The sequence below is a fragment of the Engystomops pustulosus genome, chromosome 10, assembly GCF_040894005.1.
Source record: "Engystomops pustulosus chromosome 10, aEngPut4.maternal, whole genome shotgun sequence".
Taxonomy (NCBI): Eukaryota; Metazoa; Chordata; class Amphibia; order Anura; family Leptodactylidae; genus Engystomops; species Engystomops pustulosus.
Genome location: NC_092420.1, coordinates 27,656,461 through 27,675,237, shown reverse-complemented (window position 1 = coordinate 27,675,237; position 18,777 = coordinate 27,656,461). Strand labels below are relative to the sequence as shown.

At 42.2% G+C, this 18,777-nt stretch overlaps 1 protein-coding gene across 1 annotated transcript in view; it reads right to left on the bottom strand.

Annotated features, from left to right (window-relative positions):
* SYN2 (synapsin II) overlaps positions 1–12,206 on the bottom strand; it is a 186,703-nt gene extending 174,497 nt beyond the window's left edge. The window contains exon 1 of the mRNA XM_072128106.1: positions 11,758–12,206. Coding sequence (XP_071984207.1) covers positions 11,758–12,041 — 284 coding nt within the window. The 5' untranslated portion in view covers positions 12,042–12,206. The remainder of the gene's footprint in view (positions 1–11,757) is intronic.
* Between the last annotated feature and the right edge of the window lie 6,571 nt (positions 12,207–18,777).

Sequence of the window (18,777 nt, the reverse complement as noted above, 5' to 3'; positions counted from 1 at the left end):
TTGTACATTCTTTTAGGAGCAAACTGCTTGTACGTGTATTTAAGAAGTGTCTGCGCCACATTTGTGTCGTGCGTTACCGTTTTGTGTCACGGCTGCATTATTCTTCACGCAACACAAATTTCTGCAATGAAGGGGGCGTTCCGGTGCTCAGTCAGACCATGCACCATTTTTATCATACAAAGTCCAACAGAATTGTGTCACACGCCCCATGTTAAAGGTGCGCCAAAAATAAAGTGAAGAGGGAGCCAGATTCATGAAGAATATGCACCAGAAATCCTGAATCTGGCGCCCTCTGCACTATACACAGGCAAACTGCACATAGAACACACTGCACTGTTCTTAGTAAATGTTCCCCATTATGTTTTGGCACAAGGTGTCAGGTAAAGTGTGAAGGGATAAGAAAATAAAGCTGGAGTGATACTTTTAGGTAATAGTGCCTTCATGAACACCATTCCTGTTAACCTAAATATATTGAAAATTCTGTGCCGATTAACGTCTATTACTAGAAAATATAGGTACAGGATTTGTTATCTCTGGAGATCTGAACCCTGTATCCCACAACAATCAGCTACACTGAATTCACTACTGATCCCACAACAATCAGCTACACTGAATTCACTACTGATCCTACAACAATCAGCTATACTGAATTCACTACTGATCCCACAACAATCAGCTACACTGAATTCACTACTGATCCTACAACAATCAGCTACACTGAATTCACTACTGATCCCACAACAATCAGCTACACTGAATTCACTACTGATCCCACAACAATCAGCTATACTGAATTCACTACTGATCCTACAACAATCAGCTACACTGAATTCACTACTGATCCTACAACAATCAGCTACACTGAATTCACTACTGATCCCACAACAATCAGCTACACTGAATTCACTACTGATCCTACAACAATCAGCTACACTGAATTCACTACTGATCCTACAACAATCAGCTACACTGAATTCACTACTGATCCTGCAACAATCAGCTACACTGAATTCACTACTGATCCTACAACAATCAGCTACACTGAATTCACTACTGATCCCACAACAATCAGCTACACTGAATTCACTACTGATCCCACAACAATCAGCTATACTGAATTCACTACTGATCCTACAACAATCAGCTACACTGAATTCACTACTGATCCTACAACAATCAGCTACACTGAATTCACTACTGATCCCACAACAATCAGCTACACTGAATTCACTACTGATCCTACAACAATCAGCTACACTGAATTCACTACTGATCCTACAACAATCAGCTACACTGAATTCACTACTGATCCTGCAACAATCAGCTACACTGAATTCACTACTGATTCTTTGGTTTGTTGACATCAAATTGAATCTCGCACGACAATAACAGAAGTCTAACAGATCTGATAAAATGTCCATTGACTTCAGTTCAATACTAATAGTGCTTTTTACTATCGTCTGCTTGTACCATTACTACTATCCTTTTTAGTGAAAAATTGGCGGAGAGGGGGTAATATACCAATGTCCAGGTCAATTGGAGATACATCGGTTTAGACTGAAAATTTTTTAATGAAGATTCCACAAAACGAATCTTTAATGATTCATTCTTCTATACCTCTATGCTACCTATACAGAAGACAAAGAAAAAACAGAAGCTAAATCTACTAAATAAGAAAATTATACTCACACATGGTGGTATTCCTACTCTCTGCAGTGTAGGGAGATAAAGAGTCTGATAAATCTCAGAAAATTGAAAAGTTGACATCTTAAAGGAGATATAATGTTGTGTGGATTTTTATATACTTTAGTTTTCTTTTCTTTTTGGGGTAAATTATGTTATTAACTGGATACAATATGTCATAAATCAGATGTGAGCGTCCTCTCATCCAGTATGTCACCTGACTGCTCATCTGTCATTCAGTGGTCAATATATGAGTTGTCAGCAATGCAGAAGATGTAAGAGGCATTATCCAGCAGACGTCTATAAATCATTACATGCAGACATGGTAACAGCAGAAAGTAGGTGACTGGAATTCACCAGCTAGTCACCGCCGCGGCCTCCCCTTCCCTGGTACTATAAGGATTTATATATTTATCACATTTGTCACAGGCTTCCTTGTGAGTCAGTGGAAAACACAAACAGTCTAAAAATGTTATAGGTGTTATAAATAGATGCAGGGGAGTCAGATATATATATATATATATATTTCGGGTTCATGGGGAGTGCCATTTTACCTCAATGCACTGAAGTCGGAAAACAAATGTAATTACATTGATAAATTTGCTCAGTTTCCTGTACAAAATGCCAGCATTATAATGAAACATTCACGCGATGTATTGACCTTTGCAACACACTCTGCAGATTGTAAGGGAAATGAAACGAGGGGTTAAGGATAAGTTCAGCAGGTTCTGTTACACGTTCTTTTATTAATTGCGGAGAAAATAGCACAGCAACCCATGTCTTTTTCTCCGCTATTAGGCTACATTCACATGATGTGTTCCCACCGTACCGTAGCACGCGGGCACAAGTAGGCGCTGGGGAGAGAAGGAGGGGAGTGAGTGCTGCACCCCTGCCCCTCTCCATAGAGAAACATGGCACACAGCACCCTATTTGCGGGGAAAGATAGGACATGTTGGAGGTATATACATCCCCTATACAGCCATGTGAATATAGCCTTAGTAACAGATGCATAACAGATGGTCCATAAAAGTCTGTGGGGAACAGAAGACCCTGTTTTCAGTTTCCATTACAATCTACTTAAAGACTGTACACAGGACCGGTGGTTTAGTGTCCCAAATCACCCTGTACGAGTTTTCTCTCTGTAAATATGTATACTTACCTCATTCCAAAGATCTCAGAGACCACAAGATGCAGCAAGTGAAGCCGAATATACACGCTTGATACAAGGATCATACTCAACAAAACCAGGGTGTAATCCTGGTTCAATGAATCAAGGCGAGAGGCGCCAAGATCTTCAGACGCAATTTCGATGAACCTCACTGGACTCACATTTAGATAAATTGTTCATATTGAGCCTGAGGACAGCTGCCATACAAGTCGATTTGCAAATTTAAACCACAAGTCCAAATTGTTCTGACGGGTTTAATTTAAACGAAGAGTGTAACAGAAAGTGCCAACACAGATGTGAGCTGTTCACAAGGTGGTATTGATGGTGTTTCAGGGAAAGGGATGGTATGGGACAATTGTGTATAAAGCACTACATACACAATGGGGCAGATTAACTTCCCCAGTCCCGTCGCGATCCCGCGGTGCGGTGTCTGACAAGGATTGGGGTCCGGCGCGATTCACTAACATCGTGCGTCCGAGTTCCTGCATGTGTCCCCATGAGGTCCACCAGAGTTCACCTGCTTATTCCTGGTGCATGTAAGTGCTTGATCTTTCGACACAAATCCTTTTTCAAATTCCGCGGTTTGTCCGAATCCATTGGGGGGTAAGCCAGCGCCGATGCACCAAAATCTGATCGCGTGCGCCAAATTCCCAGGGCAATTCAGCGCAAAACAGAAATATTCGGGAAACCCAACGAAAGTGCGGCGATCGGACCCTTAGTAAATGAGCCCCAATGACTAGTTGGGTGCCTACTTCCACCATCTTCTATCTCACTGGGTATCCTTTACATTTAGTAACTTAGGTTGCTAAATAATCTTTATGCTGTTTGAGGATCCAGATTTTGGAACTCCCACCCTTAGGAATTATGTACTATAGTATGAATGCATGACTACCACTAGAAAAATACTCACCTACTTCCCACGGAATAAATACTCCATAAATACTAACACTCATTCTTGTTGTGGGTGCGGCCAGAGTCAGACTACTCAGAGTCATACATTTACGAACCTTTCTATGTATTTTGGGTTATGATTGTTAGATTAGTGATATAGGATAAAGAAACTGTTGAAATGGGTGGTCCAAATGCAATTGGTTATACTGCAAATTTACTGGATGTCCTGTACTATTTTTGTATCCTTCAATAGACTGTAACCTAGCATGGCAGGACACCTCTCTGAAAGGAATGTGTGCCCCTATTCTCCCTCCTTTTGGTCCACCATTGAGGATTTCCTCTCTTTTTGGATAGTTTTAGAAAAGCAACACAAGTGAGAAGAACCAAAAGTCCACCAGATATGTCAAACTATCCTCTACAGCCATATGTGGTAGCTTTGTGGAGGCAGCCACCCTCCTATAAGTGTTATTAAGGTACCTTACAGATGACCTGGCGTTACCACCTTCTGACTGCCTACAACATTGTGAGAACGTATAACTCTGAATCACAAGTGTCTGCAGAGAGCAGAGGAAAATGTTTCTGCTCTAGAGTTGAGCTCATATCTACACAATAACACATAATTGCATCAGTAACATAAGCCGTGGCCTGATGAGCGATGCTGAGGCCAAAAATATCATGGAGCCATTCAGTAAATGAGTGTTTGTATTAGAAAAAGCAACATAACTGCTTTGTCCAGGATATTCTGGAAAATAATTTTACACCCTTTAACCCCACGTTCTCCTGCAACCTATCCCCTCACCACCACCACAACCACATTGACAGTGATTCCGAAGTGTAAATGATCTGTGGTTCTCTTTGGCAGCTCTCCCTTTGGTCCCCTTGTAATGTTGTCTGTATAATCTAGAAAGGCATTCAGGTGGGGGTCAATGCAATAAGACCCCAACAAAGATTTACAGATATGATAAAATAATAAAGTAAGACCCCTGTAGATCCTGTTCCAGCACTCCCAGACCCCTTACAGTTTCTGTACAGCTAGCGGTAGCAATGACATTCAAACATGGGCAGGTGACCCCTGTGGATGACCAGGAGTGTTGGAACAGGACCAGCAGGGAATCACTAAGGTGAGTGAGGCTTCTTTCATCATGCTATCATATCATGTTTTATTCATGTCATGTTTTATTCTAAGTGGATGACCAGAAGTGTTGGAATGGGAGTTCGGCTTCTTTAATCCTATCCCATCACGTCATGTTTCCTTCTGAGTGGATGGCCATCACGTCATGTTTCCTTCTGAGTGGATGGCCATCACGTCATGTTTCCTTCTGAGTGGATGGCCATCACGTCATGTTTCCTTCTGAGTGGATGGCCATCACGTCATGTTTCCTTCTGAGTGGATGGCCATCACGTCATGTTTCCTTCTTAGTGGATGGCCATCACGTCATGTTTACTTCTGAGTGGATGGCCATCACGTCATGTTTCCTTCTGAGTGGATGGCCATCACGTCATGTTTCCTTCTGAGTGGATGGCCATCACGTCATGTTTCCTTCTGAGTGGATGGCCATCACGTCATGTTTCCTTCTGAGTGGATGGCCATCACGTCATGTTTTCATCGTGAATTCATCATAAGTGAATGACAGGGAGTGGTGGAGTAGCAATAGCAGGGGTTCTGTGAGATGAGTGCAGCTTCTTTCATCACGTCCTGTTTCATTCTGAGTGGATGATCAGGAGTATTGGAATGGGAACCCCAGGGGATGGGTTGGGAGCATGTGGCCTCTATCATCATGTCATGTTTCATTCTGAGTGGATGATCAGGAGTATCGGAATGGGAATGGCAAGAGATTGCTAAGGTGAGTGCGGCTTCTTTATCGTGTTTCATTGCATGTTTCATTCTAAATGGATGACCAGGAAAGTTGGGAAGGGATGTCATGTCTTTCATCATGACGTTCTTTCATGTTTCATTCTACGTGGACCAGGGTGAAAATCAGCGCTGGAATGGGAACAGTGACAAATCGGCGAGTACTGCTTCTTCGTCATGACATTATGTCCTGTCTAATATTGAGTGGATGGTCATCATGCCAGGTTTCATTTTGAGAGGATGCTCAGGAGAGTTGGAATGGTAGTAGCTTAGGCTCAGTAATGTGAATGTGGCATTGGTTCATACTGAGCGGATGACCAGGAGTGTTGGACTGGAAAGGGTAAGTGATTGGTAAGGTGGTGTGTGGCTTCTATCATCATGCTTTCTTGTTGTCATGTCAAGTTTCTGTTTAAGTGCAAGACGATGGTGGTTCGGTAAGGTGAATAGAGCTTCTTTCATCATAACATTATGTCATGTTTTAATCAGATTTTTGTAAGGGGAACAGCAGAGGATCATGACCTTCTTCAACGTGCCATCATGACAGGAGTGTTGGGCAGGCCACCCACTCAAATGACAAACTCTTCTCCATCTAACAAGTACATTTGCATCTAAATCCACACCACAACAATGGTTAAGACTAGGAAATTTCTCATTTCATGCAATGAAATGTTGAGCGAAGCAAATTCTGTCTTGTCAGTGATGATAATCTTGATGGTTACCTGCACTCTGCCGCTCCAATGTGCCTGCACTCAACATCACTTGGGCAGAAAATCAATTGAGAATAACTTGGCTTGGAAATTGAATTTATGACGCAGACAAGAGCGATATAAGGCATTTGGGTGCACCATACCTTGTCAGGAGGAACAATGGGGATTGTCAAGACAAACAAGAATGGATGGCTTCTTTACAGAATTCAGAAAATAGAAAATGTTGAGTGCAAATTAACAACACAATATGGGAGGGGTGATACCGGTTGTTTCTGATCTGATTCATTCTGGCTGCGTCACTGTGTAGCAATGACCCTAAGTGATCATTCAGTCATTTCGTTTGTGATCAATGCCATAGAAAAGCCGGTCTATTCTGTACTAACATTCACAATAATCATATCCCTAGTCAGAAGGTCACAAATACGTACAGCGTAGACTCGGCCATGACGCCCATTATATACAGTACGACGAAGCATAATACACATATGTGAGGAACAAGACGCCTGCTGCAACCAAACATAAGCTGCTAACCAAATATAGATCAAGTGGCAAATATAGATCAAGTGGCAAATATAGATCAAGTGGCAAAAGTGACCCCAGCCTAAAAACCCTTGTAAACATCCAATATGTTTTTCTCACACAAATGCATTTTTGCTCATTCTTTTTACCAATTATTCATATTTTTACTATCTGAGATACTCCTATCACGTAGCTACACTTTGTATAAGTAACAATCCTGGGGGCTGCAGGCCTCCCCTAGTACTGCTATATGACCGCACATTGATGGCTCAGTTATACCATATCAAGTTACCTGGAGAGGGGAACTCAGAGGAACTCCGGGTGGCCCCGTTGGGAGAGAGTGAAGGAAGAAAGACGGAGGAGCGCAACCTCGTGTGATACAGTAAAGCGAGGAGGATAAGTTCTTTACTATTTTTACTCCACCTGGGGCCAATAGTAAAAAAATTATGAACCTGGATGACCCCTTTAAAGGAGGGGTCCTCCCATGAGGAATCTACCATCAGGAGTAGATCTGATAGTAGATTCTTCCTGCCTCTGGCCTAATCTGTAATTTAATAATCCTGGAAGCTAACCTACCATGTTAAAAAACTTTACTTTAGTAATATGTAAATTAACTGCAGTTAATTTACATATTACTAAAATAAAGTTTTTTAGGTTAGGTTCCAGGATTATTGAATTACAGATTAGGGCAGAGGCAGACAGGAGGAATCTACAATCACATCTACTTCTGATAGAAGATTCCTCATGGTAGGTTTCCTTTAAGTCATGGCACCACCTGTTCCTGTATAGCAGGATTATAACACTTATAATACTGCATGGCTGGATTGTGGGGGCATGGTATGATATGGTTATCTGGCACAGTATGAAAAAAGAGCTGAGCTGTAGTTCCCAAGGCCGACCACTACACATGGTTTGGAGCTGGACTTCCGGTTCCATTCTCTGTTATTATTGTGTTACAATAATCTGATGGGTGGGGATCCCAAATGTCAGCTCACTACCAATATGTTATACGTGACCTATCCCTTGAATCAATCATCAAGATGGAAAACCCCCTAAGGAAAATAAGGTAGTACTGTGGTATCACTGGGCTGATACCACAGTGGATTCCCCCTCCCACCCCAGAATATCAAAAATCATCTTGGAAAATTTTGGATTCACATAAATTCTGTAATCTAAAGTCACACGTGCAAATCATAAATTCACAGAAATCCACAGTAACTCATCGTCATACCGGCACTTTCCAGTACCAATCAACAACAGCAATAAGATCTTGAGTATTGGGAAAGTTGATAATTAATGTAACAATATATAGATATATATATTGTTTTATATACAGATTTCTTATTTTTAAAAAAACACTTCTGCTCCTTGAAGAGCGCAGTACATGGATGAATCCTGTGTAATTTAACTGAGGAAAGCTAAACATGGCGCCATTCACATAATGCCCCCCATACATCATGTGACCACCCAGTTGCTTAAATGTAAAAAAAAAAAAACTAGAACTAAAGATGGCAACGCTTCCATGATTACCACATACCCCACACTTCATGAGACCCTTTACTTAGTAAAGCAAAGGGCAATGTGCAAAGTATAGGCTATTTATGTCATGTGATCCAGTGTGGGGGAAATATGGTTCTATTTTGTCAATAAGCGGCCACAAAAAAGCAATGTTACATAAAAAAGCAATGGCCAAGGCAAATAATACAATGGAGGAACGGTCATCCACGAATTCCCAACAAATGGCCATCCATGAATCTGGTTGAGATGGATGGATGGATGGATGGATAGATAGATATGTACAGACAGGGGTCATATATGTACTGTACACACAGGTATATACAGACGGGGGTCATATATGTACTGTACACACAGGTATATACAGACAGGGGTCATATATGTACTGTACACACAGGTATATACAGACGGGGGTCATATATGTACTGTACACTCAGGTATATACAGACGAGGGTCATATATGTACTGTACACACAGGTATATACAGACGGGGGTCATATATGTACTGTACACACAGGTATGTACAGACGGGGTCATATATGTACTGTACACACAGGTATATACAGACGGGGGTCATATATGTACTGTACACACAGGTATATACAGACAGGGGTCATATATGTACTGTACACACAGGTATATACAGACGAGGGTCATATATGTACTGTACACACAGGTATATAGAGATGGGTGTCATATATGTACTGTACACACAGGTATATACAGACAGGGGTCATATATGTACTGTACACACAGGTATATACAGACAGGGGTCATATATGTACTGTACACACAGGTATATAGAGATGGGTGTCATATATGTACTGTACACACAGGTATATACAGACGAGGGTCATATATGTACTGTACACACAGGTATATACAGACGGGGGTCATATATGTACTGTACACACAGGTATATACAGACGGGGGTCATATATGTACTGTACACACAGGTATATACAGACAGGGGTCATATATGTACTGTACACACAGGTATATACAGACGGGGGTCATATATGTACTGTACACTCAGGTATATACAGACGAGGGTCATATATGTACTGTACACACAGGTATATACAGACGGGGGTCATATATGTACTGTACACACAGGTATGTACAGACGGGGTCATATATGTACTGTACACACAGGTATATACAGACGGGGGTCATATATGTACTCTACACACAGGTATATACAGACAGGGGTCATATATGTACTGTACACACAGGTATATACAGACGAGGGTCATATATGTACTGTACACACAGGTATATAGAGATGGGTGTCATATATGTACTGTACACACAGGTATATAGAGATGGGTGTCATATATGTACTGTACACACAGGTATATACAGACGGGGGTCATATATGTACTGTACACACAGGTATATACAGACAGGGGTCATATATGTACTGTACACACAGGTATATACAGACGAGGGTCATATATGTACTGTACACACAGGTATATACAGACGAGGGTCATATATGTACTGTACACACAGGTATATACAGACGGGGGTCATATATGTACTGTACACACAGGTATGTACAGACGGGGTCATATATGTACTGTACACACAGGTATATACAGACGGGGGTCATATATGTACTGTACACACAGGTATATACAGACAGGGGTCATATATGTACTGTACACACAGGTATATACAGACGAGGGTCATATATGTACTGTACACACAGGTATATAGAGATGGGTGTCATATATGTACTGTACACACAGGTATATACAGACAGGGGTCATATATGTACTGTACACACAGGTATATACAGACAGGGGTCATATATGTACTGTACACACAGGTATATAGAGATGGGTGTCATATATGTACTGTACACACAGGTATATACAGACGAGGGTCATATATGTACTGTACACACAGGTATATACAGACGGGGGTCATATATGTACTGTACACACAGGTATATACAGACGGGGGTCATATATGTACTGTACACACAGGTATATACAGACGGGGGTCATATATGTACTGTACACACAGGTATGTACAGACGGGGTCATATATGTACTGTACACACAGGTATATACAGACGGGGGTCATATATGTACTGTACACACAGGTATATACAGACAGGGGTCATATATGTACTGTACACACAGGTATATACAGACGAGGGTCATATATGTACTGTACACACAGGTATATAGAGATGGGTGTCATATATGTACTGTACACACAGGTATATACAGACAGGGGTCATATATGTACTGTACACACAGGTATATACAGACAGGGGTCATATATGTACTGTACACACAGGTATATAGAGATGGGTGTCATATATGTACTGTACACACAGGTATATACAGACGAGGGTCATATATGTACTGTACACACAGGTATATACAGATGAGGGTCATATATGTACTGTACACACAGATATATACAGACGAGGGTCATATATGTACTGTACACACAGGTATATACAGACGAGGGTCATATATGTACTGTACACACAGGTATATAGAGATGGGTGTCATATATGTACTGTACACACAGGTATATACAGACAGGGGTCATATATGTACTGTACACACAGGTATATACAGACGAGGGTCATATATGTACTGTACACACAGATATATACCGACGAGGGTCATATATGTACTGTACACACAGATATATACCGACGAGGGTCATATCTCCCACCACATACACAGCAATGACCAGGGATATTACAGGGACACATTATGCACCAGCTTTCATTATATGGGAATCCTCCAATCATTATGGAGTCTCCCAGTCCATATATATATAGGAGTAGCATTGGGGACCCTTTGATATGTTCTGCATATATAATATTGGGGTTTACATTATAGAGAATATATTGCAGGTCACACCTTTCACATTGGTTTGGGCAGATCCAGTACATATTGTACAGTATACATTGGTTCAGGCAGATCCAGTATATATGATACAGTATACATTGGTTTGGGCAGATCCAGTACATATTGTACAGTATACATTGGTTCAGGCAGATCCAGTATATATGATACAGTATACATTGGTTTGGGCAGATCCCGTATATATGATACAGTATACATTGGTTCGGGTAGATCCAGTACATATGACACAGTATACACTGGTTTGGGCAGATCCAGTATATATGACACAGTATACACTGGTTTGGGCAGATCCAGTATATATGACACAGTATACACTGGTTTGGGCAGATCCAGTATATATGACACAGTATACACTGGTTTGGGCAGATCCAGTATATATGACACAGTATACACTGGTTTGGGCAGATCCAGTATATATGATACATTATACATGTGCATATATTTGGCAGTGGTGTATATACATGAAGCACCGGCCCCCAGCCCATACACTATACGATGTGTGATGTGTACCCCGGGACTCACCAGTCGGTGTGGGGGTCGTCTATGACCAGGAGGATGCGGGACCTTCTCCCGGGGCCCCCCGCACTCTGCTCCCCGAGCCCCGCAGAGGCCGCCGTCTGCTTGACCACGTTGGTGATGGAGGAGAAGAAGCCCCCGGCCACCTGTGCCCCGCTCTGGCGGCTCCGGTCCGGGGCGCTGGGTGGAGGGGGCTGCGGGGGCTCGGGGCGCTGCAGGTCGGTCATGTAGCCATTGGGGAGGTTGGCGATGAAGCTGCTGTCCGACAAGCGGCGGCGGAGGAAGTTCATGGCGGAGCCGAAGGCAGGGACCAGGGAGAGATGAGCCCGGCACTGACTGCCGCTTCTCCGGGGCTGAGGGCTGTCAGAGGCGGGGAGGAGGAGCCGCAGGGTGTGCACGGTGCCCGGCTGTGCGGTGTGCAGAGGAGGGAAGCCTGGGTGGGAGGAGGGAGGATGGGTGTGCGCTGATGGATGCAGCAGGAGGAGGATGGAGCTGCTCCCTATCATTCATGGAAATCAGTGAGGTGTCTATATGTAGTGCTCTATAGGTGCTGCTGCTGTGGTAGGGGATCTATACATCTATACGGGTACTCTATAGGTGCTGCTGTGGTAGGGGACCTCTGCATCTATATAGGTACTCTATAGGTGCTGCTGCTTTGATAGGGGATCTATGCATCTATATTGGTACTCTATAGATGCTGCTGTGGTAGGGGGTCTATGCTTCTATATGGATACTCTATAGGTGCTGCTGCTGTGTTACAGGGTCTATGCTTCTATATGGATACTCTATAGGTGCTGCTGTGGTAGGGGATCTATGCGTCTATATTGGTACTCTATAGTTGCTGCTGCTGCTGAGGTAGGGGGTCTATGCTTCTATATGGATACTCTATAGGTGCTGCTACGGAGTTACAGGGTCTATGCTTCTATATGGATACTCTATAGGTGCTGCTGTGGTAGGGGATCTATGCGTCTATATGGGTACTCTATAGGTGGTGCTGCTGTTGTAGGGGGTCTATGCTTCTATGTGGATACTCTATAGGTGCTGCTGCTGTGGTAGGGGGGTCTATGCTTCTATATGGATACTCTATAGGTGCTGCTGCTGTGGTAGGGGGTCTATGCTTCTATATGGATACTCTATAGGTTCTGCTGCTGTGGTAGGGGGACTATGCTTCTATATGGGTACTGTATAGGTGCTGCAGCTGTGCTCCAGGGTCCATGCTTCTATATGGGTACTCTATAGGTGCTGCTGCTCTGTTACAGGGTCTATGCTTCTTGTCGCCATGTGATTGGCTGATTAGAAATTAAGTGTTAACGAGCAGTTGGACAGGTGTACCTAATAAAGTGGCCGGTGAGTGTATATAAGAGAACATTGTATGATGACTTTTCAGAAATAATCTAATCTCTAAGGATTGTTTGTACTGGGTACATCTTGGGAAAGTGTTTTATAAAATGACAAAAGTATATTAACATAAAACATGTATTGAGCAAAAAACATGATTATTATAATTAGAGAACAGCACAGAGAAAGATTAGAATGACATTTTCTGAAGGTTCCACCAGTCACCAGCACATCTGCAGCCAAGGGACATCACTAGTCTCTCACATGGATCTGCTGGGATTTTGCTCCACTATTCTACCAGTCTCTTCTACAGTTCTGTGACTGTTGAGAGTTTCTTGGCCATAACTTTGTCAACAAGGATTTTCTATTGGGTTTAGATCAGGACTCTGGACAGTTCATTGTTTCATTTGTTTCCGTTTCGAGGAACTGCTTTACCCATTTTACTGACAGGGTGAATTGTCCTGCATGAAAATTGCTGGTTATTATTATTATTATGGAAAAGAAGGAACCACACGTTGTTGAAGAAGGTTCTGATGCAAATTTATATTCACTCAGTAGTAGCTGTATGAGTAGTCCCACCCCTGCTAGAAAAAACAATCCCCAAACCATGGCACTTCCTCCACCACCTTTCACTGACTTACACATTTTGGATTCAGTCTTTCCCCAGTTTGTCGATAAACATAATGTTTTCCATCAGACCCAAATATATTGGTTTCATCATTAAAATGAACTGGGGTTCACTTCTCAAGTGTCCTCAAAACATGCTCTCCAGCAAAGGCGAGTGTAGCCTTTGACATCTATAGATGAGACATCTATCGATCTATCAACTATCATGTATCTACGGTAGCTATCTTTATATAATCTACTTTATATTTCTGCATCTATAAATCTATGGATAGATGATAGATATATGCAGGAGATAGATGATAAGCATCTTCACCCAGGCATTCAACCAAGGGGTATTTAAAGAGCAATACATCCTCTGCCCACAAAATTCCACATGCAGGGGGCCCCTATAGGACAGGGGGCCCTGGACAAATGCCCAGTCTGCTGCCCCCTAACGCCGGCCCTGTTCAGTCCAAATGCTTTTAAATGTTGTGACATAGCATGACAAGACAGATCCTTATCCAGCCTTCATGGGGGACTTGTATAAGATGTTGTAAACACTCAATATTCTAGAAATCACAGATTTGGAACAACCAACTACTCTTGCTATGGCTGATAGGGTCACCTTTAGCCTTCATGCGGTCAACTTTATGTCAAAGTGTTTCAGTCACTTTGGAGCGCCACAACGTTTTCACGAAGTCGGTGACAACCGGAAGTTTGGTTGCTGGTAAAATAAGGACCGTGATATTATTAAATCCTAGGTTTTTATATATGTTGCTGCTGTGCTGGAGGGTCTAGGTGTCTATATAAAGAGGTCTATAGGTGCTACTGCTGAGGTGCTGCTGTGTCTATATGTGTGTTCCATAGGTGCTGCGGTAGGGGGTCAACTCCCTCGGGAGACCACAGGAGGACGGAGCCCCCACCATACATTGACACAATACTATTCTACTATGAGATAAAGTGCCTTACCTCATCAGATATTTCCCATATAGTGGAGATTCATCATTCATCAGTTTTTTTCTGATATAACAGGTCAAAACTGATGCAGTATAAATAAACAGTTTAATAAATTTGGACCACAGTTTATACACCGAAAACATGGGCAAATACATGACAGACTGGGCCGGGGTCAAGGGGAGGCAAACTGGGCATTTGCCCAGGGCCCCCTTTCTTAAAGGGGCTCCATGTATGTGGACTTTTGTGGACAGAGGATGTATTGCTCTTTTAATACCCTTGCTTAAATGCCCGGGTGAAGATGCTTATCATCTGGGTGAAGATGCTTATAGACATCTATCTCCTGTCTATATATATCTATCATCTTTCTGCCTAGTTATCTATCTCCTATAATTTGATAGAGATATCTCCTATCTAGCTTATGTTCTACCTATCTACCTCCTATAATCTATCTTCTATCTTTCTTCTACTGTATAAATCTCTCATATCTATCTCCTATATCATCCATCTCCCTATCATCTGTCTATTTCCTATACAATTCTCCTCCAGTCCCATATTCCAGATTCTTATCATAATACTGTGTGTAAGCAACAAAGTGTTATTACTGTGCAGGGCAAGACTTCTCCCAGATGTGATCATGACAGAATTTGCTGCCCTAGTAACTTCAACTTTCCACACAACACCCCTAAAAAGACCACAGTCACTTTCAACATGATGTCCCTTGGATCATAACTAAAATGGCCCTTACTGTGCTCCTAAATAATACATACTCCACAAAACTGGGCATGCTGTACGTCCCCTTATGTAAGTAATGTTATATTAAAACGTTGCTTGCTTTTGGTCCATTTTTTATTATGCCATCCCCAATAATTCTCCCATCTGCAGAGTCAATATAATTGCACTAAGAATTTAAATGTCTTTTAGTTGGCGCACCCAGAGCACTGCTATTCCTGCCTAAAACACTTTTGTGTTCTTCCATTGTCACCCCATGCAATACAAATTTCTTGCTTATCTGACGGGGAGGGTATTGATCCAGACATAAATAACAAAGCTGCAGGTGCAATTGACAACTTCCTTATTAGCATACAGATTAAAGTGGGAATTTCTCAGAAACTGAATAATAGAAATAATAAAGTTTTTTTTTTTTTTTAATCATAGTCCATTTCTCTACAACATGCAAATAACCCAGCTATAGAAATGGGTCCTGGTACCAAAGCTACTGTGAGATCAATGCCCTCAGTTCATCCTCCACTCCCTAAGAGCTTTCCTGAACCCAAAGAGTATCCACCTAAGGCTATATTCACACTGCCGTTGCCCGCCCGTACCATACCGTAGCGGGCAACGGCAGTGTACGGGGAGAGGAGGAGGAGGTGAGCGCAGCTCACCCCCGCCCCTCTCCATAGCAACCTATGGCGCACGGCGCCGTATTACGGGAAAAGATAGGACAGGTCCTATCTTTTTCCCGGGTACGGAACGGTACGGTGCCGCACGTGTGCTGCACCGTACCGCTCCCGTAGGGTGCCGTGCGCCCATAGAAGTGTATGGGGGACGTATATCGGCCGTATATACGGCGGCCGTATATACGTCCCCCATACGTTCGTGTGAATATAGCCTAAGGCTGAGAATTGGGCTCAGGAGTTGGGAGAAAAAATATCCTAACCTCATCCTGGACTTACAACCTCAAGCACCTCAAGAGGTTCCCCTTGGAGCTGAGAGACTCTATACATGTTTGATACAACGTTGAAGTGATCAGGCCATCACGTTGAGAGACTAGATGCCCAATATTAATTACGGCTGCCATTAGGAAAGACTGAAAACACTTATGGCCGCTACCGCACCTTACTCCATGTCGTCATATCCTGATCATGAGAAAACATTGACACTTACAATAATGACAACAATTATTGCTGCTTGCAGGTTCCCTTATATGCAGCTCACTGTCTCTGGGTTTATATTATGCTTTGAAGGCTACACTACACACAGCCACCTAAAAACCCTTAAAATGGTATCCAAAAATGCTTAATTTGACTGCTTTACTGTTCCCCTGGTAGTATCTGGCCTCCAAAGATGGTATTTTGACACCGCAATGAAGCATCAAATCACTTCCCATTGTGTTGACTTGAATGGTGATGACATGCCATCAGTATAGCGTGTTTATTATTTTTATAACCCCAGGGGACCATATTTTCCTGGTTTTACCCCTCTAAACTACCCGAGGTAGGGAATAAAATGTCCTATCTAGAATTTCCTCTTATATCTGAAATCTTATCTGTTTACCTATAAAAGAAATCATCTCCCCCAAAGTCTAGCAAATACGACTCTTCTTGTCTCACTGGAGACACAGACAACTGACCATTGGAAATACAAGGAGCAAATAAAGATCCAGTTCTGGACTATTTTTTGTCATGTTCTGTAGCTCCTAGAGCCACGGGCTTGGTGTTATCTGAAATATGAGATTCTTATCTTTTTTATGACACAAAAAAGCCTGTTTCTAGGTGTTATAGAACATAAGATAGGTAATTGATAAAGTAAAATAGAAAATCTAACAACCCTTCATTATATAAACATTATCAATTTACTGGAAATTGGACGACCCCTTTAAAGGGAACCTGTCATCAAGAACATGAAAATGAAAACCTACTTACCCCTCCCCACCGCTGTGCCTTTGTTGGAAAGTGAACCACAGGTGTCCCAGCTTACATCCGCATCCAATAAAATTGTTCCCAAACATTTTCTGCCTTTGTCCATAGTGGCTCCTTCCACTAATATGTGGTGTGGCCCACTTCTCATGGGGTGCACTGGTTGCAAGTTCTGAAGTCTCCCACACCAAGCAGTGAGAGGGACAGAATTTTGATAAGGATATTAACTGGACAGAAAGAGAACTTCCTATCTGCTCACGCTGAGATTTGAGGAGGCACTGAATGTCAATGAAAAGAAGGAGGCGTGCTTCACTGTAAGCCTTGTAAAAACATGACTCTTCTTTTCAGAAGTTGACTCACCTATAATTTTAGTTGATATGGTGAGGACTTTTAACTCTTTACCAGCAGGAATTATTAATGTGAGGGGTAAAATTCTGGTGACAGATGGCAGCTCAATACATCCGGATGCAGTCAAATATTTGTATCATAGAGAGCTAATTCAAACAACTAGAAAAGGGCTAGACTAATATCTGTGCATGGTCAGGGGCAATGCTATGCCCAAAAATGAAGGTGATGCTATTATTCTAGAAATTGAGTTCCCAGTGGTCACACTTCCTCCTATGCTTGTGACATAATATACTGTATATACTCGAGTATAAGCCGACCCAAGTATGAGCCTAGGCCACTAATTTTACCACAAAAACCTGGTAAGACATATTTTTTTACTCGAGTATAAGCTGAGTTTGGGTTTTCAGCACATTTTTTGTGTTGAAAAACTAGGCTTATACTCGAGTATATATGAATCTGTTTTCACAGGAAAACCTGTTACAATATTTTAATGCATGCCGTCAATACCTGATGGACTAATGTCAGGAAAGGCATCAATAGCGTGTAATAGAGAGATATTTTTTTTTTGCTTTGTTTCTTTTCTGTTATCTTACAACCTGAAGTGTATTGTACAGAGGGAGATTTGTGTACGCTGTACTCAGTTTCAGCTGATAGCATACCGTGAATTAATCTGCACTATCCCTAGGGAGTTGTATTTTCCTTTAAACGCCGGCTATAAACCCCTAGCAGGGAATAGATGGAATATTTTGCTCAGGTATCTTGGTAACACCTCCCTGATTGACCTTTCCATCTGTTCTCATCAAAACAAGTGGCTCAGAAGACATATCCATGGCCCGAGCTATCTCTATCCTAACATTCACTGAAACAGCGTAGCATCAGTGCCAGGTGGCAGCTGCTAAAGGCAACAGAAAACTAAGGGTCTTACCAAAATACTAAATTCAAAATTGTATGTAGCCTCAAATTAGTCATGCAAGCCTAGAGATAATTTTTATTGAGACCTTCTCTGTAATTAATTTCCTTCTCCTGACAGCCACTTCCTGCTGTAAACGCTGCCTAGATGTTGCCAGGTCCTAGTGCTGTTAGTATTGAAGGACTCACACACCAGACCTGGCTGCCTTCTAATGGTCTGTTGTATCTCTGT